Source organism: Opisthocomus hoazin, chromosome 4 (assembly GCF_030867145.1).
Source record: "Opisthocomus hoazin isolate bOpiHoa1 chromosome 4, bOpiHoa1.hap1, whole genome shotgun sequence".
NCBI lineage: Eukaryota > Metazoa > Chordata > Aves > Opisthocomiformes > Opisthocomidae > Opisthocomus > Opisthocomus hoazin.
This window is the reverse complement of record NC_134417.1, coordinates 11,655,280-11,681,266: the sequence shown is the minus strand read 5'-3', so window position 1 is coordinate 11,681,266 and position 25,987 is coordinate 11,655,280. Positions and strand designations below refer to the sequence as shown.

The 25,987-nt window shown below is 38.1% G+C and overlaps 1 protein-coding gene across 1 annotated transcript; it reads right to left on the bottom strand.

The window, feature by feature from the left end:
• Positions 1 to 624: 624 nt before the first annotated feature.
• Positions 625 to 25,949, bottom strand: GRK7 (G protein-coupled receptor kinase 7). The gene is made up of 4 exons (XM_075417975.1): positions 22,090 to 25,949; positions 20,910 to 21,347; positions 6,656 to 6,927; positions 625 to 2,433 (listed from the first exon to the last, which is right to left on the bottom strand). The coding sequence occupies exons 1-4, from the start codon at positions 22,690 to 22,692 to the stop codon at positions 2,091 to 2,093; spliced, it is 1,656 nt and encodes a 551-aa protein (XP_075274090.1). The 5' UTR covers positions 22,693 to 25,949; the 3' UTR covers positions 625 to 2,090.
• Between the last annotated feature and the right edge of the window lie 38 nt (positions 25,950 to 25,987).

Genomic DNA, 25,987 nt, shown 5'->3' with positions numbered 1-25,987 from the left:
ATTCAGGACAAAGGTTTCATGACACTAGCACTAATAGGTCTCTCCTTGCTGTAATAAGGTGGGCATTTTTTGTTTGGTTGGTTAGTTTTTTTAAATGCATATACAATAAAGTTTTCTGTCTGGGTTTCTTAAATATATTAGCCTAATACCACTCTGTGAGAGCTTTCTACAGATGGGAGCAAAGAGGAATAAAATCCCTGATTGTCTGCACTGGAAGCACTCTCCTAAAGCTGCCATAGAACCACATCACTCTTTCCTCTCAGTCTCCTCTGCTTTTCACAATCTTCCAGGATCATCCCTCTCAATTAAAAGCCCAAGTCAGAATTCAGCTTATATTGTTTAAAACTACTTGACAAAAAGTGTCCCTTCGAAAGCCAGACAATTATATGCTCATAATTCATGAACAGAGTTATCCACTAATCCTAAGTAACGCTGTTCTTCATGATTTTCACTTGAAAATTAAGTATATAAAGCAGTGGAAAAGCAAATTTAAAAGGAAAAAAGGAACAATTCTTCTTCTACTTAGAGCAACACAATGTATTATCAATGTATTACTTAGCTGTGACTAAATCACTTAAAGTATTTAAAACTAGAGAGTTTTTGATTACTGCAATGTTTGGGATGAGCTATTACATTCTAAACAAACACTAAAGCTATGTGTTACACATGATAGACCAAACTACAGAAGACACCATTATCTACTGGTTTTCTAAGTAGATGTGAGTTCAATTCCAGTCCCTATATAAAAGAAGTCTTTGAGTTCAGTAGGTTTGCTCTCTGAAAAATAGGAAATGAGGTATTAGCAGCCTCCAGGACTCCAAGGAATGGAGCAGTTTCAACTTCCACTTTAGTCAGGGGAAATCATGGCTAGACAGATGACCGTAAACAGCAGGCAGAATCAGTTTTCAAAGTTGTTGCAAATAACTACCACCTATTTTCTTAACAGAGGAAGTCAGTAGGATGCATGTCATGAGCAATACACTTCAGCAGTAGCAAGTAATCGCAGAAATCTTTCCAATTAATTCAATTTAGGTTGTCATAAAATTGAAAAATAAAACACATCAAAATTTTCATGAGAATCAATGAACATTTGAAGATGGTGTCAACTTGCAGCACACATAACCTTTCCACCATTACAGCACTTAATAGTACAATGTATTCAGCAACTACTGAATTAATGTTTATATTGCACTGAAATAAACATCATGTAAAAAGCCAGTTACAAGTTGCTTTGGTCCAGTTGTAGCTTAATTTATCACCAAAATACAGAAAAATTATCAGGAAACCTGAGAAATGTTTAAAATTAATTGTCAAAGAGAACGTGCATTCACTTAGAAATACATTTTCCTTGTATATAGTGTTATCCCTTAAAAGAATACACTTAATAATAATAATAAATAAATGCTTTATTCAATTAAATTGGTGCAATCTTATCTTCACTCTGTTAAAATCAACTTTGAAAATAATTTGATCCTATTGGTCCTATTCCCTAATGATCTGTAGAGCCACCTTTTACATTTTATGACAATTTGAACATATTGCAATCAAACCATCCAAAAACTAACAGAAATTAAGAAAACAACAGACAGACTGGCTAACCAGTAAGATTCCAAGTTTGACATAGTATATGAGCTCCATTGTCTAACTGAGAATATTACTTAAAAATTAAAAAATCTTTCCTGAAAACTGTAGAACAAAGAGGAATTGTTAGTAGAAATAATGAGAAAAATGAAAGAAAACCAACAAATGATTGTATTCAAAATGGTGGTCAGTCATTTTCAAAAGGTGCTGCCTCTTCACTCTGTTATTGCTTTTTGTGTTTCAGAATTTCTATCATTCTAAGTTTCTTAGAGAAATATGGTTCTTCATCTTGATAAATTTCCAAAAGAACAAAAATATTACCTCCTTCGCTAGAGCAAAGGAGAATAATACAGTCTATACAGCTGGTAAACAGGTGGTCCTACATAGCCTGTCAATGTCATATTACACTGATTGGTGGTTCTTAAACAGATGCACCGAGTTTCTGAAACAGCGTCAGAATATGGAAAGTTCTGAGGTGGTTTCTACTCTTTTTGTTAATGATGAGATATTTACAATAACAAGCAAACTCCTGACTTAGCTTCACCTCCATTTGCGTATCCCCCGGAATCTACTCTGTTAGGATCATTGAGTTCCTCAAACAGTCCCGTTTCAATAATTTCTTCCTGCCAGGCTATAGGGACAGCACCCGTTGCAAACTTTTTGAAGAACTTCTTATCTTTGTCATCAAACTCAATTCCTCGTATTTCAGAGAAGTCAGCAATGTCTGCAACATCTTTGGCATAGACAACTGACGGATCTGGCACAAACGGAGGGTCAATAAGGTTTGCCTCTAGCCTGTGGAAATTTATTGTTTTGAAGAAACTATGTTTTCTTGGGTCATCATCTTCATTTCTGCAATAAAGCAAAAGTTTGTTAATCTGTATGATGTTTTGCTCTCAGGTGTGTCTTTGTGTTCGTATACATGAAAGCATTTTAGAGTTAGGAGAGATATACATATAAATACACTATGCAATGCCATTCCTTTTTTCAAAAGCAAAGAAAGCTGCATTGCACAACATAAGCAAAGCTGAGAAGTAGAAAACATCCTGATCCCATTATTCATTACTCTGCCTCTCAGGGTAAATTAGTCCGGGCAAGATGCCATGCAAACGTTGCAGTGCTGCTTCTGGCAGCGCACCGAGATACCCATATCCAAAGATACACTTCAACCAGAACTGAAGATACAGCAGGATAGGAGGAGGAATATTGGATGTACTGTCCAACAATGGAAGTCCAAGGGTTGGCTCTATATTAACTAGGATAAGAATATCTGTTAAACTCTAGACTGGGGTACATTGGGTTAATACATCTAGGGAATGACTCTGAGGAACAACAGTCTCAACAGGACACTGCTGACAAATTACATTTCTGGTTTTATCTTAATTCAAAGATGCATTTACCTGACAAAACTCAGCTATGGTGCTCTAATACACCCGCAGTTTCAGTCTCTCTGTTCATTCAAATGAACTACTCGTATAAATGAACAAAGATTCAAAGCAAGAGATTCTCAAATTATGACATTAGCAAAAGTATGTGTGCCACTGCCACAAACACAACCATTTATTAGTATTGTTAAAACCCAAGAATAAAATCCAGAAAGGACTAAAATACTTTAAATACATCTTAAGAAAAACAACTGGAGACCTCAAGGAGAACTTTTGCTGTAAAAGAAACAGTGAATTGTTTCATTGTAGACCCCCAGAGAGACTCGTCGGATATTCTGATGATAAGAGTAATCTGAGCCTCAAACGTGTGCTCGTTCAAGCATGACCACGGACTACAGCTTTTGAACTGCACCTCTAGCGTCAGGGGATGCAAAGTTTGAGTTATGAATTCTAGTGAAAGGAGGAGGAGAGAGAAACACTGTATTTTCTACACCCATGCATTCTTTTTAAAATGTATTTATGGATACACTGGTCTTGAAAATGGTAATGTAGGAAAAACAAATTTGTCTGGTTTTTGGCCTCAGAAAATGGTAGTTGCTAACATGCTGCTTTTTTTTTTCCCCACTTCCTTACAAAATCATATACTTAGCAAAGTGTAAGCCCTCATGTATTTCTAGACAGTGTTCTACGAACAAAATGTAATGCAAACCTTTGACAAGTGTTTTTATCTTTGCAAATATGTAGAAGCAGCATATGTAAGTAGTAGATTTGTGTGACTGTAGCAAATCTTCCTTTCTTAAGATTTACACCAGGTTTGCAGAACAGGTCCTCCAGCTCCTCATACGCTGTCCTGCCATGCTCTAGCCTGTCTTAGTGCTATCCAGGCACAGCTGAGATGAAACGACCAGCTGCCCTTTTCAGCTCCCTTGTCAGAAAACGGTCATTTTTTGCCTCTGCTGCCTGGTTCTGCTGAGCCACCAGCCACTAACCACTGTACACACCGTAACCAGGATGCTAAATCACAGCCTGAAGAACAATAGATGCTGCCACCTGGGCACCCTTGGCAATAAAGAAATGATGTTTTCAACCCAAAAGAGCCATATGAACACACTTATGAATGTATAGATTAAGCCAACATGGATCATGACCGCTGCATACAAATGGTCTTGCAAAATAATCTCCTAACTTCGCTAGCTAGTGATAACAAAGTACTTGAGCAGCCCTCAAGCCCAATGTGATTTATTTACATTCACTGTTAGCTTGAAGTGCATTAGAGTTGCTGTTCAAATTCACTAGTGTCCCGGGACACTAGTGGGCTAGCACCGTCGACAATCCTACCGGGTAGATGCACTCACAAAAATTTCACTTTATTTCGCTTTTCCTTTATGTAACATGAGCCAAAAAGCACTAAAAGCTGGTGAAGTGTCCAGAATGGATTGGTGCAGTGTTTCTCCTCCTGATGTATTTTCTGACACCACCAAAACCATTAAAAGTTTTTAAAAATAAAGCTACAGGAACGCCATCTACTGGAACCAACGGAGGCATCTTCCAACTAGCTGGAGATGAACTTGCGCTCTTCCTGTGTGAATGGCACATTTACGTAACTTAAATAGAAAGAGTAAATGAACTCATCTAAACTCTGTCAATTTTGTATTCCTCCACTAAAAAAACACCAAAAAAACTGTCACTTTCCAGATTTGGGATTTGAGATGTCAATCCCAAAAAGCTTGAGTCGAGAACAAGGGTTACTACTTTCCTGAGTTAGCCAGTGACACTGAGTCTTCAATAAAAAGAGTGGATTTTTTTTAAAAGGTCAGGTGTACAAAGTAAAGCTGTCCTTGCGCAGCTTTAACTTATGCAACAGGCACTTATGTAGATAACCCAAGGTCTCGTTGTCCTTAGTAGAATTACAGTGCTAATCTTCGCATAAGGATGAGCTGTCCTGAATAGTATCACCCTGTTTAAGAGGTACATGCAGGCTTTTATACTGCACCACACCCAGACATGGTATACGACCTATCATTTTCCTTCTCTAAATATGGCACATGAGAGTATCTTAAATAGCAGAAAATTAAAAATAATCTGTGCAATTACCTTTCTGTGTACATTTCTCCCATTGCTGAAGAATAACGTAACACTAAGCAGACAGAATGACTGTAAATTATTCCCTCGGCAAAGGGGAATTGCCTTTGGTTATGGTTACAGTAAGTGCAGTCTGTTGCTGGTTTTGCTTCAGGCTTGCTGAATGAACTTGACCAAGTCACTCGGAATGTCTAGATTTCATTTTCCCCGATTTCAAATTTTCTTCACAAAATGCTGTAAGAATAAATGGCTGCAAAGCATGCTGATTTGTAAGGCAGAATGCTCTAAATGTTTTTTTATCAAATTCATTTTTTAAATAAGCTTTTTAAACACACTATAAATAATATAGATTTTGTATCAGACATATTCTGTGTGCTGTTGAAAATATTTTTTTCTCCTGCAGCCTTGCAGACTTGTTGGGAAAAGGCATGAGACGCAAAGAGTATTTGTCTTCATTCAGCACTAGAATAATAAGCATATGTATATTAATGTTATATTACCTTTCATTAAAGTTAATTCTTTCAGGCAAATGTGTGATTAACATTTTGCAAAACTATTCCACGTTGTTATGAAATATAAATTTAGGAGACTATCTGTGCATTTTCATTAAGTCCCTGCATCTATTCCACCTTTAGGTTGGAAAAGCACCCAATATATATATTTGTATTCATGGGTGATTCAAATCATGGTGTATTCTAAAGACAGCCACTGTCAGTTTCCCATTAATTTTTTACATTTGTATTGTTTTTATTTTATTTTGCTATATTGCAAATGTGGATCCCCAGTCTGTCTCATGAGACACGCACTAGAGGATTTTTATATATATATATACTCACACACATATACCAGAGGGATCAGAGACATTACAAGTTAAATATTACAATGCTTAGTTGTCCAATTTTCTTCTTATTGAACAGTTACTTGAAATTGCTAAGTCAGCGACACATCCATCAGTCTTCATCAACCCAAAGCCACTTCTCAAGTCCCCCAAAATGTTTTGCCTCTTAAGAATTTGTGGCAAATATTCTTTTCCTCCCTTTTCTCCCTGGGAAGAGTCAGGAAAACCAGAAACCTCTATAAGAGTTTTTTTAAAGCACTTGAGTAAACAGAGGGGTTAAGGTCTCTTCAGTAAGAAGCCAATGACGCAGCCGTGCAAGGGAAGAGAATCCACATTGCAGATTTGGATTTTTGCCCACATCATTCCAGTAAGTGATAACAGCACAAGATCCTGCATCCAGTCTGCAGCAGCACAGCACCACAGACGCAGGTGTCTACTTGAATATCCTTTACCTTTAGGAAAGAAAATGCAAGAAAAGTGGGCTGCTCCCTTCTCCCAGAACTATATAGAGTCTAACCCTACAAAATATCAAGAAGTGAACTCCTATGAGTAGTCTGAGGTGAGGATGGACAATAAAGCTATTTCAACAACATTCCTGATTTCCATATTATCTTCAAAACCTTCCACCTCTCTCTTCCTAGATATGAAAGGGAAAATTCAGTACTCGGTAGAAAGTCAAGATCTGACCTCATTTTGTGTAATATGTAAAATAATACTATTGTTTGCAGCTTTAATTTGGCTTTTACTGTGTTTGAGAAGTAAGGCATACCTGCTTCCTAAACGATTCTCTGTTTTCTTGGCCAAAAACAGTCGGCAAATATCTTTTGCTTCCTCCGTGAAGCTGGCATGTTCAAATTTCACCTCATCTTCCAGGGTTCTTCTTTTAACCTCATCTTTACCGACCTTTTCTTTGAAATCCTTAAATGGTGTTCGCCCAGCAATCATCTCATAAATACTACATCCCATAGCAAACCAGTCCACAGGATAGTTGTAATCTTCTTCCTTCAGGATTTCTGGAGCCATATAGCCATTTGTCCCAGCCTATTGCAAACAGACAGATTTACTATACAATGTCAAAAATGAAATGCATACTATTAAATAGAATAATAGAATTAATAGAATTACATAATTCTTCAAAAATTAGTAATATAATTTATATATTTTGTATCTCTGTATAATTGAAACTTTTTTATCTAGAAACTCTGAAGTATAACTGTTTTAGCACATGGACTATTTCTGTCTTTAAACATCTTAGCATATGGGAAAAATGTCTTAAATATGCTCTTCAAAGGGGAAATGCCTGTGCAGTATCTGCCTAAAAGTGGTTACTTTTTAAATTAATGTTTAGCTTGCTTTCTTCTTCCGTATCAATTTTTTTCCTGTTGAAGACAGCGCTGTTAGCTTTGTCCTGTAAACACAACTAACAACCAATTTGAAAAGACAAAAATCACACAAACAATCACCAATTCCCTCCTTGTTGAGCCACTATAACTGGCCCAGCATAGGGGTTTGCTGCCAGAGAGAAAATTCTCATCTAACCGGGAGCTGAACTGCGTGAGGAAGTTCTCACCCGCACTCCCTGTTGGTTTCTGAAAGGAAGTACTACAGTCAAGGGCCAAGAAAACCTCTTAAAACCACTGTAAGAAAGTAAACATATGAAAATTATAATTAGTAAATTACATGCATCCAGGAGAAAGAACAAGTTCATACTTCCTGAGAAAAGCTCTCCGAATAAAGACTACTACTATATACACAGCACTAACAGACCCTCCTCCAAGAGAAGAAGTGACAGCTTTTTGAGAGGGGAGCCTGCCTGCTGCCCTCCCAGACCAGGCCGCGCACATTCCCCTTGGGGACAGACTGCACAGTGTTCACCACAGTTCCTGCTGCCTCTCTCTCTAGGGAGCACCTGGGAGGGAAGAGAGGAGCTCAGCTTTCTGCTGCACTGTTACGTGGCTGAGGATGTGGGATTTCAATCAAAACAGCGTTCCCTCAGCTGACCCAACATTCCCTGCCGCATCTAATGCTATACTTTATTTTATATATTTACCAGATTCAGGTAACAGTGATAACTATGCCAGAAGTTGCTTGAACCTCTTTTATATCTTTCTGAAATACTGAGACTGATGTATTAGTAGTACCACAATTTAAAATGAAAAAACATGGTTGTGCAAAATCTCACTAAAGGTTATTCAAGATGGTCATCCTTACTGCTACCAGAACACAAGTAGCGACAGAAATTCACTTCAAAGCAAAACAGTAAGAAAAAGGTAATTAAAACTAGAGGTCATTTGGGCAAATTATATTTGTAAAAAGCACAGCACAACGGATGAATTTTATTTTATGGGGTTTGGGTAACTCCTCTAATTTTTGCAACTTTAGGCACAGTACTTGTGAGTCAGGTCTCCCTATGAACTTGAGCTCGTGCCACTCCACATTATGGCATATACTCTACTGTAAACAACGTGTGCAAGAGGGAACACCTTAGCATCAACTACAACATAAGCCTAACGGACAGAAAATTAAATCCAGTTTGTTTTCCCTCTTTGTATTTTTTTTCACTTTTCGGGACATAGAGCAAAATCCTCCACTTGGTTGAAAAACAGAAATGAGATGAGAAGAACAAAAATATCAGCCAGGCTGAAAGCAAAAGCAAAGGTTAAAAGCAAACTGTTGCCTCCTTCACTAAAACCACAAAAGTACAGAGGAGTGACATGGGCACTGCAGCAGCTGACATCATTCCACTGGTAACTTCTATTGTTTGCATTGAGTTTCTCTAAGTAAAAGTTAATATTGAGAGATACCCTAACAGTATTACATTTTTTATGTACAATTATTGCTCCGTTCAGAAAGCGGGAAAAGTGCTCAGATACAGGCCACACAACCCAGATGGATCTGGCCTCAGAAGATCGTGAAACCTGGAACAGAGAGGAGGGGTTGAAAGCAGTAGAGAAAGTCTGGTACTAAAGGATGCACACAGAGCTCACTGCGAGTTAGTGAACACAGACACTAAATAGGCTTCTGGAATATTTTTTGTCTTTTTTTTTTCCCTTCTGGGATGTAATAAACATTTTTATTGAGATGAAGTTGAGGCACTAATGCCTTGAAGAACTGGTGAGTCATATCATCATCAAAATGTACCCTGACAGCACAGTATGGTCTTTCTGATAAGACATTACTTTGCTGCAACTTAGCATCACCATACGGGAACTGGATAAATCTGACATGGAAAAGTCAGAATTCTGCGGTTATAAAGTGTCTCAAGGCAGCTCCTTTCAGACTGCCTCTCCTTCCTTCCACTTGTGTTCCTTCTTCCACAGTCGTTTTTTCAAAAGAAATAGTTGCCAAGTAACTTCAGTCTCTTCCAAGTGCATTTTCCACGTAACCTTCAGTAAGTCCCACCATACAGAACAGCGCCATGCTTTGACACGCTTCTCATGTTTCTCAAAAACAGAGAAAGCAAGACCACAATCACAGACCAAAAAGACTCCATGCCCACAATTTAACAGAAAGTAGAGATGGACCAACAACAGCTTCCCTTCAGACTGAAGTGAAAGACTACGGATGGGTTTACTACAAACAAGAATTAAACTTCAAAGTTCTAAATTAGTAGCACTGAAATCTTTTGAGCTGTTATTGAGCTGATGCAGCTCAACTTGAGAGAAGTCTAGAAACAGATAGGGTTCCTCTGATATGTCAAACCATTCCAATTTGGAATTTTGAGACCTCTTTTTCTCATGGAATTTCATCAAAACTTGAACCTAATCTTAAAACAAATCTCCCCCCAGTCCTGAAGCTTTCCTACGACTCAGAATGAAGGAACAGGAATCTAAACATAATCTCATAACCCCTGAGACTCAAAACCCACTTAGACATTACCATTATATAGCAGAAACAAACACATTTCACAAGTAGTCAGCAGTGACGTTTAAGGGGGAAGAAACACATAAAAAAAGAGGGGGAAGAAATATATAAATCTCTACAATCTTTATCAAAACAGGAATGTGAAGAAAGAAAGAAAAGAGCTTAAATTTTAGTCTTTTCCACTTATTTCTACATATGTGGAGGTTTAGCAAAATCATTTGGGAAGAAGAATGACAAAGTTGTAAGTATTTGCTGTATTAGGGAACACAAAAAACCCCACGGAAGTATTCAAGCCCTGGAACTGGAAGAACACACATCTTTGAAATGAAGATTTAATTCTGTCTTTGAGGAGTAGATAGCATTAGAGGGAAGCTAAAACCTAACGTCCCCGCACTAATCATTACGGAGAACAAGATGTCAAAAATTAGATCATCTTTCAAGCAAAAGAGATCCTGTGGCAACATGAAAGGCAGCCTCAATGACTCAGCAGAAGTTTATTCAAGCAGGTAGAACAGAAGCTTAGTGAAGGGAGTTTTTAAACTGTACAACTCTCACTAGCAGTAGCGAGATTTGAGCAGCAAAAAAACGGTGTATTAGGTGGAAAATGCATCCACTGATTGCCAAAGCAAAAGTGAATCAGAGTATTGAGTTCAGTTACTCTCAGCAGGTCAAAGAGTAAATAAATATACCATAAATTATACTAAAATTTAGAAAGGGAAAAAAAGGACAGAAAGCAAAGGAAAGCAAAGATACCATAAAAAAGATAAATGCATTGTTTTTGATAAGGGGTCTATTTTCCACGGGCTGATACTGAGTATTTAATTCCACTAGAAGTATCTGACCATGCCTCAGAATGGATACCTCTAAGTGTGAGTTGCTGGTACGTCTATCACACAAAAAATGATTTTGTAGTTGTTTTCTCTCAATACAATTTGGAAACAAATTCAGAAGTTTTGTATTAACTGAAAACCACTTTTTCTTACGAGATCTCATTTTACATGGATAAATTTCACTCTTTTAATGGAAACAGGGAAAATAAAAAAAACACACGCAACAAGTTGAATTCCTTTTTTGTCAACTCTGCACTACTAGGACATGTAATGGGTTTTGACTGAGACTAAGACCAAGCACTTAATTTTCTTCTTTCCTGTAGGATTCCTGATAAGGCCAGGAACCATTTGAAGATATGTGCTGACTGCTCAAGTGATCTTATAGAGACAGAAACACACAGAATTACCCCTTCACTGACCTGGAAGCGTCTAATGGGACACAATAAAAAAAAGTATCACAAAGGAGCCAAAGAACATTATATTATCCCAACTTTTTTACAGAAGGCAGGAATCATATGCCATTGCAGAGGCACACAACTTTCTGAAGTGTAATCAGTACAACATTAGCTATTTCTTGCTTGCTCTCCATCCAATACTGTCTTTTGTGATGATGAGCAGGATATGCCTTACTTGCATATGCTGTTTGAAATATAAAAAGTCATTAAATTTCAGTCAATTAAATTTTAACTGACTTGCTTTTGAAAAGGGTTAACAGATCTACTTCTCCCTTTATTTTTCAATCTTGAGAACAACCCAAAATACAAGTTTTCAATAATCCCCTAAAATGTAATGACCAAATGTTGTCCTTGGATACATTAGTGAAGAAGCTCTGTAAAGTGGAATTGTTGCTTTGAGTGTGGTTTGACAGGGCACAGTAGGAATGACTCATCCGACAGTGCAGAAACGTTTTGTGAAATGTGATCCTGCATAAAATTTTAAAAGATCACATAATTATAAACTTTTAATAATACAAGATGTGATGCTGAGAAGCACTTAAGTGCACTCTGTTCCCAGGACAGTCAAGGGGTACTTGGCACACCACACCTCTGAGCAGAGCGAGGCCCACGGTGTAAGCACGCTCATACATCCCATTCCGACTGCTGACCTGAGAAGGGAAATTCCCTCCAACAACGCTGTTATCCCGGCTTCTAGCAGATGCAGGGGAGAAAGAAACAGAACTCTCTGGAGCTTTCATCAGCACAGAAACAGGCAAATGAGGAGAAATGGGATTTAGATCTCCCTACCTTTTCCCACAGATCTCTGCAAAACAAACTCAATTGATATCACAAACCAAACAGTAAAGCAAATCAGAATGTCTATCTTTTGTTTGCCATGGCACAAGAACTGTTGAACAGAGGAAAAAAAACAAGCTGAGTTTAGCTCTATCAGCTGTTTCCTGGGGCTCGGTCCTTCCTTCCTCCAAGGGGTGCCACTGCCTGCTTTGTTCTCTTGTCCAGCTGTTCCTCCGCTCCTTCAGCAATGGCCTTAACGGACCCTGGAGGAATGCAAGAACAGACCACAGAAAACTCTTCTCTGCACACGAGCTAACAGGCCTTACATGTAGAGAAGAACAACTGATCTGCCTCTGTCACTCACTCTACAATCTTTTTTCTCCCAGAAGCCACGGTGAGGAGGAATGCAACGTAACCTAAATAAGTCACACAGCATTGTAGTTCCTCCAGACTTTCTTACCACATATTCATAAGGTAAACAAGAAGCCAGCTGATCAAATGAATAGGCAACTGACTTTAAAATGAAGATAAAATCAAATCTAATTAGGACATAAGGCACCCTTGAAAAGTCTCACAGAACAAAGACTTGGGCATATCATTAATGCTTAGCAAAGGGAAGGACTTTAAGATGGGCCGGCCCATCATAACTTCAACGGCTACTGATTCAGAAGAACCCAGGGAGGCCTGTTCAGAGTACCAGGAAAAGATAACGACGAAGGCTGTATAGGAGCTTAGGAGCTACTGAATCCCACGCGCTTACACAAAATTCCACCTGAAAATTTTTTTCATTTTCCCTTTGGGACATAAATTTAACAAGGAAAGCTGTCTGCCTTAAAACAAGCCACACAGATAAAAGCACAAAAAGAACAGAACAAACTTCTGCTCTATTAGAAAAAATGGAAACAAAATTGCCACCGGGTTCAAAATCCCTAACTGCAGTAGTAAAAAAATCCACCATCAGATTTTACTCTTTTAAGCTTAGACATCAGTAGTCATTGAAATCAGAGAAGCTGCACAAATGAAAGAGAAAGCCACTTCTGTGAGAGTAAGGGCAGGCTGCCTCTGTGCTCACCCTTGACATAGCTACAGCATGTTTATCAGTTTAGATTCACACCACATGAAATCAAAGGGATAAATGGCTTGAGGAAGGACGGTCCAGTAACTGGGCACCGATTTTAACTTTGGACTCCAGAGCATCTCCCCACTTTCTTCCTGTGTGATTACGCATAAATCATGATCTTTGTCTCAGATCCCCATTGGAGACAGAACCTGCAAACAACCCCACCTTGGTGAAGTGTCATCAGAAGAAATATGCAGTCATAGACGGTGAGGCAATCAGAAATTACAGGGATGGAGCATATAGGACAAGCAGCACACTTGGTACAGACTCCTAACCACACAATCAGAATTCAAGAATTATCAGAGTTCTTTAGTCCTCCTGCGACATGATTTTCCCTTTAATTTGCCTTTAAATTGCTCCTGAGTATTTCCCATCTATAATGTGGGAATAATAATACTTCAGAGATGTTTATGGTTTTATTATTTAATGCTACAGAATATTCCATAACAATACTAATAAGGGAGAAAATTCTCCATCTACTTAGCTCCGTATATATTTTATGAAGCTCTTTAAAATGAATGCAAATACAGTGTCATAGCACAACGTGTAGGTGCCTTTCTCAAAACAGGGACAAAGAGAAATTCTGCGTTCAGTGCCAGTGTGGCCAAGGGCACAGGCCTGCAAGGCGCCCTGGAAGGGTACTGGCCCTCCAGGGCAGGTACAGCCCCGTAGGTTCAGCAGTGCGAGTGACAGCGAGGCCTGGATGGTTACTGTCTCGCACTGAAGCCCACGGAATTTCATCCACCTTATTTTTCAGGATCACCACTGATGTTGGAGGTACAATTCTTTTACATGAGTACTGGCGGCATCAGACCAAAAGCCCACATGGCCAGTTTACTGTCTGTGAATTGGCCAAAAAAACGGATGCACAGGGAAGACTACAAGAACCTGGTGTGTACATTCATACTTCTCTACCTTCCTAAACTCCAACTGTTTGCAATTCAAGGGCTTCCAGAGACAGACACGCTTTCTCTCAACAAAGCTGTCTTCTATCAATTGTTCACTGTCCCCCTGAACCTAGATAAATTCTTAGACTGTACAAGATCTTTTGCAAAAGAGTCCTGTAGCTTAACTACACATTGTGTTAAGAACCAACCCCGCGTAACTGGAACCTGCTACCTTTCACTAGTGGATTTTAAACTTGAACAATGAGCAAAACCAAGCCAACAGCTGTCACTTGCTTGTGTCTGTAATTTCAGGATTTTATTTTGTGTTCATAAAAAAGTCATGATACATTTGTTGACTGAAACTACTCATCACAGTAAAGGGAATGTCACATGTGGTCCAGTAAGAACAGAAGTAATACATTCCTCACCATCCTGTAGCTTACAGTTCCCGCAACTGGTCAAAGTTGTCAAATCAACAGCTCAAAGAATTTAATTGTCAGCCAAATGATGCATTTCTTACCCAGTAAAATAAAAACATCTTTGACCATGTCTAACCAACAAGTGGCCCACTAGATGATTTACAAAAGAGATCATTCCAGAATGTATATTATTTTTTATAATAAATAATGAGCCTCAAGAGCTAAGGGGCTAAACAGTAGTATTTAGCACTTACACAGCATTGTTCATGCTCAGAGAGCTTAATTAAGCTTTCTATCAGCTCTAGGAACTTGATAAGTAATCTCATCTCTTGCTTTTTTGTAGAACATGCTACAGCATTTATTAACTGTCGGATTAAACTGAATGAAGAACAAGGTTAAAGTCATGCAGAGACCTGATGCTATGTCTTAAATGGGTCCAATGTCTTTTCCCAGACAGAAAAACATGTCTCATGGATGGCAGGCCCTGTGCAGGGAAAGCATTTCATGGGACACACAGCGTTCTCATAATTCTAGATGTTTTGAGATAAAAAAAAAATCTGAAATACCTGTCATGATGATGCACTTCATAACAACTGTGATTTTCAAAATTTTTAAGCACAAAGTTCTGCTAGTAAAATGTAATCAATTTTACATGCCTTACTTAAAAATGCATAAGCAGAATGGTGATTTTGAAACTGTAAAATAGCAGCAAGTCACTCTAATCCTGAGGAAATGAAGGGCTGTCATTTTTCAAAGTGCAAAGGAAGAATAAATTTTTACCGAATCTTATCCAGCAAGTATGCCATGTGATAATGACCAAAGGTCAACTGGAGAATAGCTTGCTGAGTTATTTTTTATTTCACAAGTCTAAACCCTCCTCCCGCTTCTCAACTGCCTTGAAATTAAACTGCAAGTTTCAGGAACATCTAAGTAGATTTCCTTCTGTTTTCCTAAGAAATAGAATGTTACAATAAACAAACATACAGGAGGGCAAAAGAACATTTTGAGTAAGATTTTAACCAAAACATGTTTTTCTTATAAAAATATTATGATGTCCTTCAAATCTATAAAACATAGCACAGGAAAACTGTGAAGCAGCCTGTAACTTCTGAAGATATGAATGCACTTTTATAAATACTACAAAATTTTGTTTGTCTTATTTTTCACAGTTATTATGTCAATATTTAAGCTCTCTGGCTCACACGCATCTGCACAAAAGTACTTCATAATTTACATGCAACAGTTGCTTTGCACAAAAGCCATAGCCAGTAAGGGCAGAAAGTTCTTCCCGAAATAAACAGCAACTACATGCTGACTTCTGGAAAAATGGAATTAAGTCCTCTCTATTTTGATGTGCAGAGGATATGAGGGTACCAAGCAGAAGAACATGCTCACTTTTCTCACAGCCATTCTCAGGAAGTTAAGTAGTATTACTCTTTCGGATAAGGGTGGGAGCATTTGACTCACATACAAGAAGTGAATTTTGAGTTGTATGAGAAAGGGTTGCAGAGATTTCAAGAAAAAGGATGCCAGGTCACACTGTTCACGTGGAGAAACACGGGATGGAGACTCCTCATTTCTGTCATACGCAAAATGGACTAGTTCCAGAATCAATCAAGTGAGTACCTAACTAGACAAAACATTTTGCCTGCACAAAAGCCATCTTTGCTGGCTCTCAGTTTCTAATTGTTGCCTATTTCAATTACATAAGACAAAGAGAATATCAACATTCAAAAAGGCGTCATTTTAAGATACAACCTAGTTTATGTATGGTACGATCAACACATCAGAACAGATGCTGCAGGCACATTTGTATGAAAAGTCATTATGATATTTTCTAAAGTCCTAAATAATTCTGTTATCACTGGCAAACAGTTTATTTGTGTTTCCAGTGATGGCAGTAAGAACTCTTCCTAAGTGTGCATATACACATTTCTAGGTAGATTGCACAGGTACGTGTATCTATCACGAGATGATCCCATATAATCCATGTTTCTTTCATAAAGAAAAAATACATTCTCAGTAGCTTTCAATTGCCTTCTACTTCTTTTACTTCCAAGACTGTTACTGTTCAAACATGTACTGAGATTTTTGTGTGTGATTTCTCCATTCTAAAGCCACCCAGCACTTCACAAATACAAATCAGCACACCTTAGTGAAATTAAAGTTTTCTAAACTTTGTAATTATTACTGTACCTATTGCTTACAATTGCCTATATATGTTCAAAATAACATTCACATGGAAAGCCAGATGTTTCTACTTGCTGCTTCAGCAATTGAAAAGAAAGGGAGAAAACTAAGGCTGGGTATCCAACTCTTTCTAGACCTTTGTAAGGAGCATTGTTCCTACAACTAGAGTATTTTTATTTATAATAGCTACAGACAATTGGTATAGGGCAGACAAAAATTTCTCAAAAGGAGTATATGTAATGACAATACTTAAAGAATACCAAGGGTACTTCTTCAGTTACGTAAGTACTAAATCATCAGCTGCACAATGCTTTTTCCGCAGCATAAACGCACGCTACTTTATAAGAAGACTACATTAAAGTCGCCCATTCAAAAAACCTTTCTACCCATTAAGAAAATAATCTTTGGCTGGTAAACCATACATAAACATTACAGTTTCATAGAAATCTTCACTGAAAACTTGGAAAATGTCTAAAACAGGAACTCGTTAACTAGCTTATCACTTGTGCAATGTGATAACCTAATCACCTAACAAGATTTACAAAAGGGATTTATGGATCCTCCAGCTGATGTATGGGTGATGTGCGTTTATTCATACAGGAGAGGCTAGAAATTTTTTTGATGCTTTGGAAGCAGAACAAATTTATCTTTAATGGCTTGTACACTCATGAGAGGTGTAGAAAACATTCAGAATGCATCAAAATACTCTATTTTTTGCAATCTCTAACGAAATAAACACACAGATAAATCCATATATTATATATTATATACTATTCAACCCTGTATAAGGAAAGACGCAAATCATCACGTGATGTTACTACTTCATCACATATAGCAAAAAAAAAAGAGATGTAGAAAAAAAAGGTGGAAAACTGCTGCTTTGTTTCACCATCCGTGAAGTATTAAGAGGCATTTTCGTATCAGCATAGCTGCAGTCAAACACATGGAGATGAACATTTTTAAGCAGGTACCTAAGATCAGATGTCTACTCCACATTTGTTTACTTGGCCCCTCCTGATATAGAAAAGGTATGGAAGAGTCTTCTATTTTATTTTGCTTACTCACAAGGAAGATCCACTTAACACTTGTAGAACCAGAGAGCTCATGAAAAGATTAGCACTTGGGAAGAAAAACCTAAACTGCTGAGAAAGATTTTTAGACAGTTGTTGAAAAATCTTTAATTTTTTTACTTTATCTTTAGCATCTATTTAGTTCACACCCGCAGAAAACAATTTGGAGGAAAGCGCTCTATTTTAAAAGAGGCACCATTCTGCTTCTTCATTTAAGAGTATGAGACTAAACCAGGATCTCCATACTCAGAATGAATACAATCTCATAATAAAAGTAGCTTTACTGAACACAAGGTAGCTTTCATTGTAGAAATCTGTTCAGTGTGAGTGAATTGTTAACATACGACCCAGAAAAGCATATTACTTTTTTTCCTCTGAAATCGTTCTTCAGCAAAACAAGGAATTCAGCAGTTGCTGCTACTGATATAAAAACAAGAAAAAAAATGAAAGATCAAACAACTCAAGCTCACAAGCTTTCATTAGACAGCAGAAAAAAAGAAACAATCCGACTTGTTTTTTAAATATATCATCTTACAGAAAGACCACAATAGATGCAATTTTAAAAATTATTTCTACCTTACATTTAACAAATAAACTATCTTAAGTCTTCGTAATATGTGTAAGACTGGCTAATTAAAATTTATCTTAACAGATTAAATAAATGATCATTAACTGACAGTTAAACTACGGTTTTATTTGGTATTAGGGATATTAGTTAACTACTCTCAGGCAGTAGAATGACTTATGAATACGATTAAAGTTAGGCATTGGTCTCATAGTGCAATAGAACAGTATTTTTAAGTATGGTATTGAAGAACCAGGTCATAAAAGAGGATTACAAGGTTACAAGGCTTTAAAGTTAGAACCGCTGGAGATACGAATGAAGTTCAATGTATTATAACATCTATCAAAACAGAGAGGATTCTTTGCAAACAGATAAATAAATTGAAATGAAGGGGCTTTAGGTTATAGATCAGTAGTATTTTCCCTATAGTTAGTGACTAAAAATTGTAAGCCTTGTCAGTTCATACCATCGTCCAAAATCTAGAAACAGCTTTATGATGTTGGGCACTTCTCTCAGATTACAGCACAATACAGATTTGGCCTGGAGGAAGATATTTTCTGCTTTAGCTTATAAAATTGCCCTTATAAAACTGTGTTGACAGTTTTGCAACTGGTGCAACTGATTAAATTAAATGTAATAAATCCTTCTTGGAGTCGTATGTCTTTTCGGTTGAAAAAACCCCAAACCTATACAAATGTCTTCTCTCAAGATTTTTTTAAAGTGATAACAATTTGATAGTCATACTCAAAAAGCATGCTATGATACAAACTTTCTGCCAATTTTAAGCCACAATGTAACTGTGATTAGTAAACAAAAATTAATTTAACAGCACCATTTTTATTTTATTACAGGGGTACATGGTGAAGCTTAATGCAACAAATTTTGTGAAGGTGTTTTTACCTCTTCCTGTGCACGACATTACTATAAACAATACTAATGTATAACATTTTCTAGTAGTAGCTTTTAAATTACTTAAAGAGAATTAGTTTATAGAAATGCAAAATAATACCAAGAATTATCATTCATTTAACTCCCTCATAGTCAGGAAAAAAAAAATGTTCTATTTCTTCCTCCTCCTATTTCAATATCCCATATGAATAAAGCTGCCTTTAACAGAAATTCCTTATAACACACTACAATCACGTACTTTATTCTTCATTGCTGGTTTTGCTCTAATAAAAGCACTCATATAACGGGGGTGAGTAGTGCTTCTAAAAACAGCAAACAACAACAGAAGAAAAATCGTTATAACAACTTGATGACTGTCATAGAAAGTGAGGAGGAACAACCGCCTTGTCCGCTACTGCTTTGAGGTTCTACCCTAATACCAACAGAAGTGGTCAGACATTTCTAAATACACTCTCTCATTTTGTTTGGTTTTTTTTTCCTGCCAAACCCCACACAGTTACAAGGAGGAAAAACTGCCCTTGGACAAAATTATTTTTTCTGATCATAACAACTGCATGCATCTGTAACTTGTAAAGCACTGTAAGGTTTATAGCTTTGGGCTCACTGATCAAAATGTCATCTTCACAAACAAAACAACATTTCCATTTCACGTAAGTTCTATTTAAAAATCTACGTTAGCTTTCACAGAAACTGTATTTTCATATCTAAAACACAACGCAGTCTCTTTTTAAAATTATTTCCTATCTAAAAATACATCAGTTTCCATATTTCCTTTCACTGAGAACTAAAAACACCAATAATACAAACTTTCTAAATTGCCAGGAAAAAAATATGCTTCAAACTAGAAATTACTGTATTAAGTAATAATGTCAAAAGACATGTGTACTTCTAGCATGATGCAAAAGGTTACTAGTAGGTCCTCTTTCCACTACTGAATTTCTACAGAGTAACTTAACATGTAACTGGAAAGTAACTTCAGGACATGGTTTAGTAGGCATGGAGGTGTTGGGTTGACAGTTGGATTTGATGATATTAGAGGTCTTTTCCACCCTTTATGATTATATGATTCTATGAATGACTTGAGGCATTTAACATAAGGCAGTTAGACCAGTTTAGAACATTGCTTCCGTTTCTTCACATTCTTAGTGTACTTCAGACACATTCACTCATTATATGCTTCTTTAAGCTCCAGACACCTTGGGAGAAAAACACTTTTTTCATAGTTAAGCTACCTGAATACTTCTTTCTTATGTATACTTCATGACATTATCACATATCTGTGTTAGTTTTGGATGACCACAGGCACAACTGAAGTGCTGCACAGTCTAATTCACACAGCCAAAACCACTCGGTTATCCGTCTCTTTCTTCCTACACATGCACACAGGCACGTACATTTGCAAACTCTTATCAAGTCTACTAACTTTTTCAGGAATTAATTTCTGGAGGGAGGAAGGATGACCAATGGTTTATTGTGCAGCACCATGAATACCTGCAATACAACCAGTAGCATCACTTAAGAGCAATCTGGAAGAAACTGTATTCTTTAGGGGCAAAAACTGAATACAGGAGGAGTCATATCTTTGCTGCGCATTAAACAAACAAGTAATTGGTTAAATCCCTGACTCTGCACTACTGCTCAAGCACAGGGCATCTGCATTAGCCTCTCTAAAATGACTGGTTCAAGAGTTTATCTTAAAAGAAACAACAGGTCAAGTTGGTTCTACTGTTTTTGTGTAAGAGAAATTATTTTACTACATATAGCATCTAGAGAGTTAATTAACTAAATCTTCTTACCACCTGTCTCTTAGAATGAAATGACCACGTAAGGTCTTTAGCAAAGAACAAATCCCGGGGAATTAAGTCTTGTATTCATAACGCATTAGAAATAGAACAGGTTCCTTTCCCACTGCCAATGTTCAATGAATATGTACTCACCCGCTGAGTGATGCTTTTTCCCTCTTTGACTTGCACTGCCAATCCAAGATCAGACAGTCTGCAATTACCGTTATCATCCAGGAGGACATTTTCTGGTTTCATGTCCCGGTACACAATCTTGATGGAATGGAGATGGAGAATCCCACAGGTGATCTGAGCTGAGTAATAGATGACCCTGTTCATTTCCAAACCCCTTTCTCCCACGTTGTAGATGTGGTACTTCAGATCCCCTCCATTCATGAGGCTCATGACAAGACACAGATGGCTTTTGCTCTCATAGGCATAAGCTAGCGTGACTATGAAAGGGCTGTTGACTTTCTCCAGGATCTCTTTCTCCAGTAGTGCCATCTTCTCTCCACCTTTCTTTTTCAACCTTTTCTTATCCAGTTTCTTGCAGGCATACATCTTGCCAGTATTTTTCACCTGGATGGCACAAACCTAGAGAAGCAAGATGCACAAGGAAAGGTAATGAAGGAATTTTACACATACAGACTGGAATATCAAGGGGCAGTAACAGGCAGGAACTGGGGAATCACAGCTGCCTGTTAGTAGCTATTGATGCTAACTTCCAGGACAAAGTATATTTGCAGAGAAAATAAGTAAAAAACAAGCGTACAGCCTGTTCTATTCCGGACCAGTATGTGGTCGATCTTACACAGAGTTCCTGAGGACACCATTAGTGAACAGGTAAATAAAATGAACAAGGACCCATTGTCTGACCATGAGATTAAGCGGCATATACCTTAAAAAAAGGTAGCCTAATTCATGCTGTGTTTTGGGAACAGATCCTGATCTGTCCTATTCCCTACACTGCAGCTCAGAATTACCTGGGAGTTTGTGAGCTAGCACAGGCTAAAATGGTGCCCCAAGGACCAGACTAATAACCAACTATACGGACAGTCATAGAAGCTTTTGTAAAGAAGCCTGTTTTTATACCAGCATAGATACAGAATGTAAAAATTTTAGAGTAGCTCTTCACTAACAGGCATCTGAAGCCTACATCACAGTAGAGGTAACAAACCCAGACTAATTTCTGGGAAACACACAATCTGAAAGAGCAAGTTTTGCAAAACCTTAGACAATTTCTTAATCTATTGTCAAGTTCCTCTCTGCAAACCCACTGCTGGTCTTGGGGGGGGGGCGGGGGGGTGACCCACATCCTTAAAAGTACAGCTCTTACCTCTCCGAAGCCACCTTTGCCCAGCACTCGGAACTCATAGAAGTATTTCTCAGTTACCGGCTGCTTCTCAAAAACTTTCCATTGGAGGAATTTGTCATAGAAGGGGCTGGTCTGGAAGTCCTGGAAAGGCTGGCCTTTAAGGAAGAGTTTGGTTTCCTCCTTGGCCAGCTGCATGACATTCTCATAGTCTTTCGCAGTAGCTTCCTGGCATTTGCTGCCCAAGTCAGAGCTCATGAAAGCCAGATAGTTTTTGGAGCCTGCCTTAAGAAAATTGGTGATCATATTCTCCATGGTACTGCTCTTGACATTGTCCTCTGCTAACTCCCAGTTTGACACCTCATCCAGGAAGTCCCTAGCTACCAAATATTCTGGCACAGTCTCCAAGAAGTCTCTGAAGAATTTCTTGCCAATGGGCTGCTGCTCACAAATGCTGTCATAATCAGCAACAACAGACTGTCTAACCTCTCTGCATTGATCAATCTTGGGCAGTGAGAGGCTCTTACGTCTCTTTTGCATCTCCTTGGTGTCTCCATCTCCGCTCTTCCTTGCCTGCAGATAGGCTGTGTTGGCAATCAGGTTGTCAAGCCCCCCCATGTCACACATCTTGGCAAGCTCTCAGGGCGGCAGAGCCTGGTTGAGACAAAACAAATAACTGGCCCAAGTGCTGTGCTGTACCTGCCCTGTACCTCTCCCTGCTAGTGGTGTGTGGGGGCTTCTGCAAAACACCAGAGACACTAACTGCTTTTTGCATTAAATACCTCTCAAGGATTTTCACTAAGTACCTTTAGGTATATGCCCCATTTGTGGAAAGTGACTGGTAAGAGGTTTCTCTGTAAGGAGCTTTGAGCTTGCTATGTATAGCTGAGGGATGACATCCTAGGCAAACCTTCTCACTGGCAGCACCAAATGCACGCAGTTCAGCTGGTGGTTTTTAGAATGGCCCTGATAACCTTTCAATGTACCAAGAGTCCCTCTAGATGCACTGTCCCCGGCTGCTGAGAGCATGCAGAAGTTCCTGGCTGCCATACATGCATGCTCCAAGCCCAGTGGCACTCAGGCTACAGTTAATAGGACAGCCTTGTATCTCCCTCGCTCGACACACAGAACACCAATGCACCAAGAATTACATAAGCTGGGATCTGGTTTTATAAAAAGCTTTTATCACAGATCTGCCATGCCTGAAATATAGAAGTTGACATAGATGAACATGAGTCACTGAGCTTTAAATTATCACACAATTCAGTGCTTTGAGCATCCACGCTTCCAAAACTCAAGTTACACTCAATATCCATGACTCTGAGCTCCACAGACGCTTTGTGCAAACCTTGATGCCTCATGTGGCTCTGAGCGGATTACATGCAGATGCTAAGACCTGCTGGTGGTCTAAAAATAATGATCCCTATATACGAAACAACATACAGTTCTGACTTCATCTCCTACCCACAGAAAAAGGAAAAGCACTTCAGATGACCAGCCAAATCTTGCCAAGACACTTCTATGTGTTATGGTGGCCTCAGTTTATTTTCCCTGCTGAGCTTTATGACAGTAAGCAGCAGGATGACAAGGCAGCAACGGCGTATGGCTGAGGTGGCATCAACAAAGGGATAAAGCTGATTACAACCAAGTGAAGGCAAATTCCACCTGACTTCACTCACTGGCTGCCTACCAGGAAGTCTGTGCCCCATTTTTTTCTCAGAAGAACAAAAACTATGTGTGGCATTCACCAGGCTAAGCCCCCTTCTGCTGTAGGGTCATGTGATTTGGCTGCTAAAACTTTCTTTAAATATAAGAAAAGGTATTATGGGAACAGGAAAAGCAGTTCCACGATTCTTCCAGTAGCAATGGGGTCAAGCGGCACTCTTGAGGTCAAGGTCAAGTTTACTTTTCTTTTTTCTCACTCTTAGAGCAAGCTGAAGAGCTGAATCACAAATGCTAAACATTAGGAGTAACAACAGGCACCTCTCAGACTCCCTACAGTACGTGCTAAGCCCTTCCTGGCTGCTTTTTATCACTCTACTACTATGCAGTGTTTTGTTTTTACATGCTTAATCCTGTCTGCATTGAATCCATTTGACATATAACTCATGCTTATACTCCACAAAATTACATCAGAGGTGTGAGTGTTCTTCTAGCTGTGATTGAGAGGGCCATCCATCGCAAACTGCTATGCGTGCATGAGAACACTGTGTACTCTAAAGCAGAGTATTTGAAAGTCTTGCTTGTACAGCAATCACTAATTCTGCCAGGTGAATGCACGCACAGGGCAGGAGGAGGTTACATAAAGGGCTAAATAATGCAGCCAGCAGAGTAAGCAAGACTGAGAAAAGTCAAAGGCAGAAATGTAGAATTCTGCTGGTGGCTCTCCTGAAAACGATGCCCACACCAACATACGCCCATAATATCCTGGGTATAGAAAGGCAAGAAAGGAGGTAATAGCAGCTTTAATTTCAGGTCCTAAAATTCAGCAGTGTCTTTTTTACGTTTAGCCACCACAGCTCAAACATTTGCAGTATGAATGGCTGGTAGTTGGGGACCTAAGGATTAACTCAAGCTCCACCAGCTATTGATATATTCATGTCTAAGCAAATAAAAAAAATACCTAATGTTTATGGTGTTTGCATAAGAAAGACACATTCACAGCTCTGAAAAAAAAATAAAAATCATTCTGCTCTGTCAATTCAAATCTTTCCCAATTTCTACGAATATGAACTTTAAAAGAACGTAACTTCACAAAAAGGAAAGTGAAACAATATAATTTTTGGACACATATTCAGCACTCCAGTCACTTTTGAGAGAAGACTCTAGCTAGTTTTGCTGTATTAATTCAAATCTGCCCAGCATTTATTAGACAGTGGAGAAAAGCAGATCAGCATTAATCTACTGTAGTCGATAACAGCTATTTAAATTAGTGTTATCTACTCATAAAACAGTATGTTTGGGTGAGAAGCAAAACTGATTTATTTTGCATGTACAAGAGGTGAACAAATTCAGGACTAAAAACAGGTACTTTTAGAACTATGCTAATGGAATATCAGGGTATGATTTGGAACAGAAGAAAATTTCTCTGGTGCAAATGTCACAGAAAGACTGGGACTTAAGATAATCTCTAGATCACAGAAAATATGCAGGACTTAAAATGCACTACCTTATATCCTAGGTGAACCTCTAATTACTGGTCAAACAAGCTACTTATAATATTCAAATATACACAAATATCAGCTGCTTTGACTGCAACATTAAGTTTCCTAATACTTCATCTGTGTTAATACCTGCTTGAGCCAACACTTTGGAAAATTTTTCTACAATTATGATTCTCACCTATTCTTGTCACGCACATGACTTGAACTGAAAGCAGGGTGAAAATTGCTTTGGTACTTTCCATATTCACCTATAAACCAAAGCAAAACGAAGGAAGAAGTCCTCTGATGGGACTAGATGGAATTAATGGTGGTTAGAGGATGGAGTCTGGGACCAAAATCTGGCAGAGAAATTAAGTGGTAGATAACACACAGTTTAACTTTGGCAGCTAAAAATTATTTCCACATCCAACCAGATTTTCTTTTGCAATCATTTTAGGAAGATTCCTTTTACACAAACAGAAATACTCCACAACAACATAAATACTACAGGTGCTTCACTACTAGTGTTAATCTATTTTATATTTGCTTTCAGTTTCAAGACAGACATCATCTGGTATAACAACAACCGATGTGACACACTGTAACAGTGACACAGGATTTTTTTACCTCAGTGTGTAATGAGACAAAAGCTGTATTTAAAAAATTCAAAACATTCTATAAACAAAATTACAAGTATTAAACAAAAACATCGTGAAGATAAACCTCTTTAAGTATACTTAAAATAAACAGAACTAGACAGAAATACATCTCTTGAGAAA

Excerpts from the sequence above, each read along its gene's own strand:
- GRK7 (XM_075417975.1), bottom strand. The coding sequence starts at position 22,692 with ATGTGTGACATGGGGGGGCTTGACAACCTGATTGCCAACACAGCCTAT. Across the intron at positions 6,928-20,909 it reads GAAAAAGCATCACTCAGCGG|GCTGGGACAAATGGCTATAT; the intron begins GTGAGTACATAT and ends TGTTTGCAATAG. Across the intron at positions 2,434-6,655 it reads GAGAATCGTTTAGGAAGCAG|AAATGAAGATGATGACCCAA; the intron begins GTATGCCTTACT and ends GCTTTATTGCAG.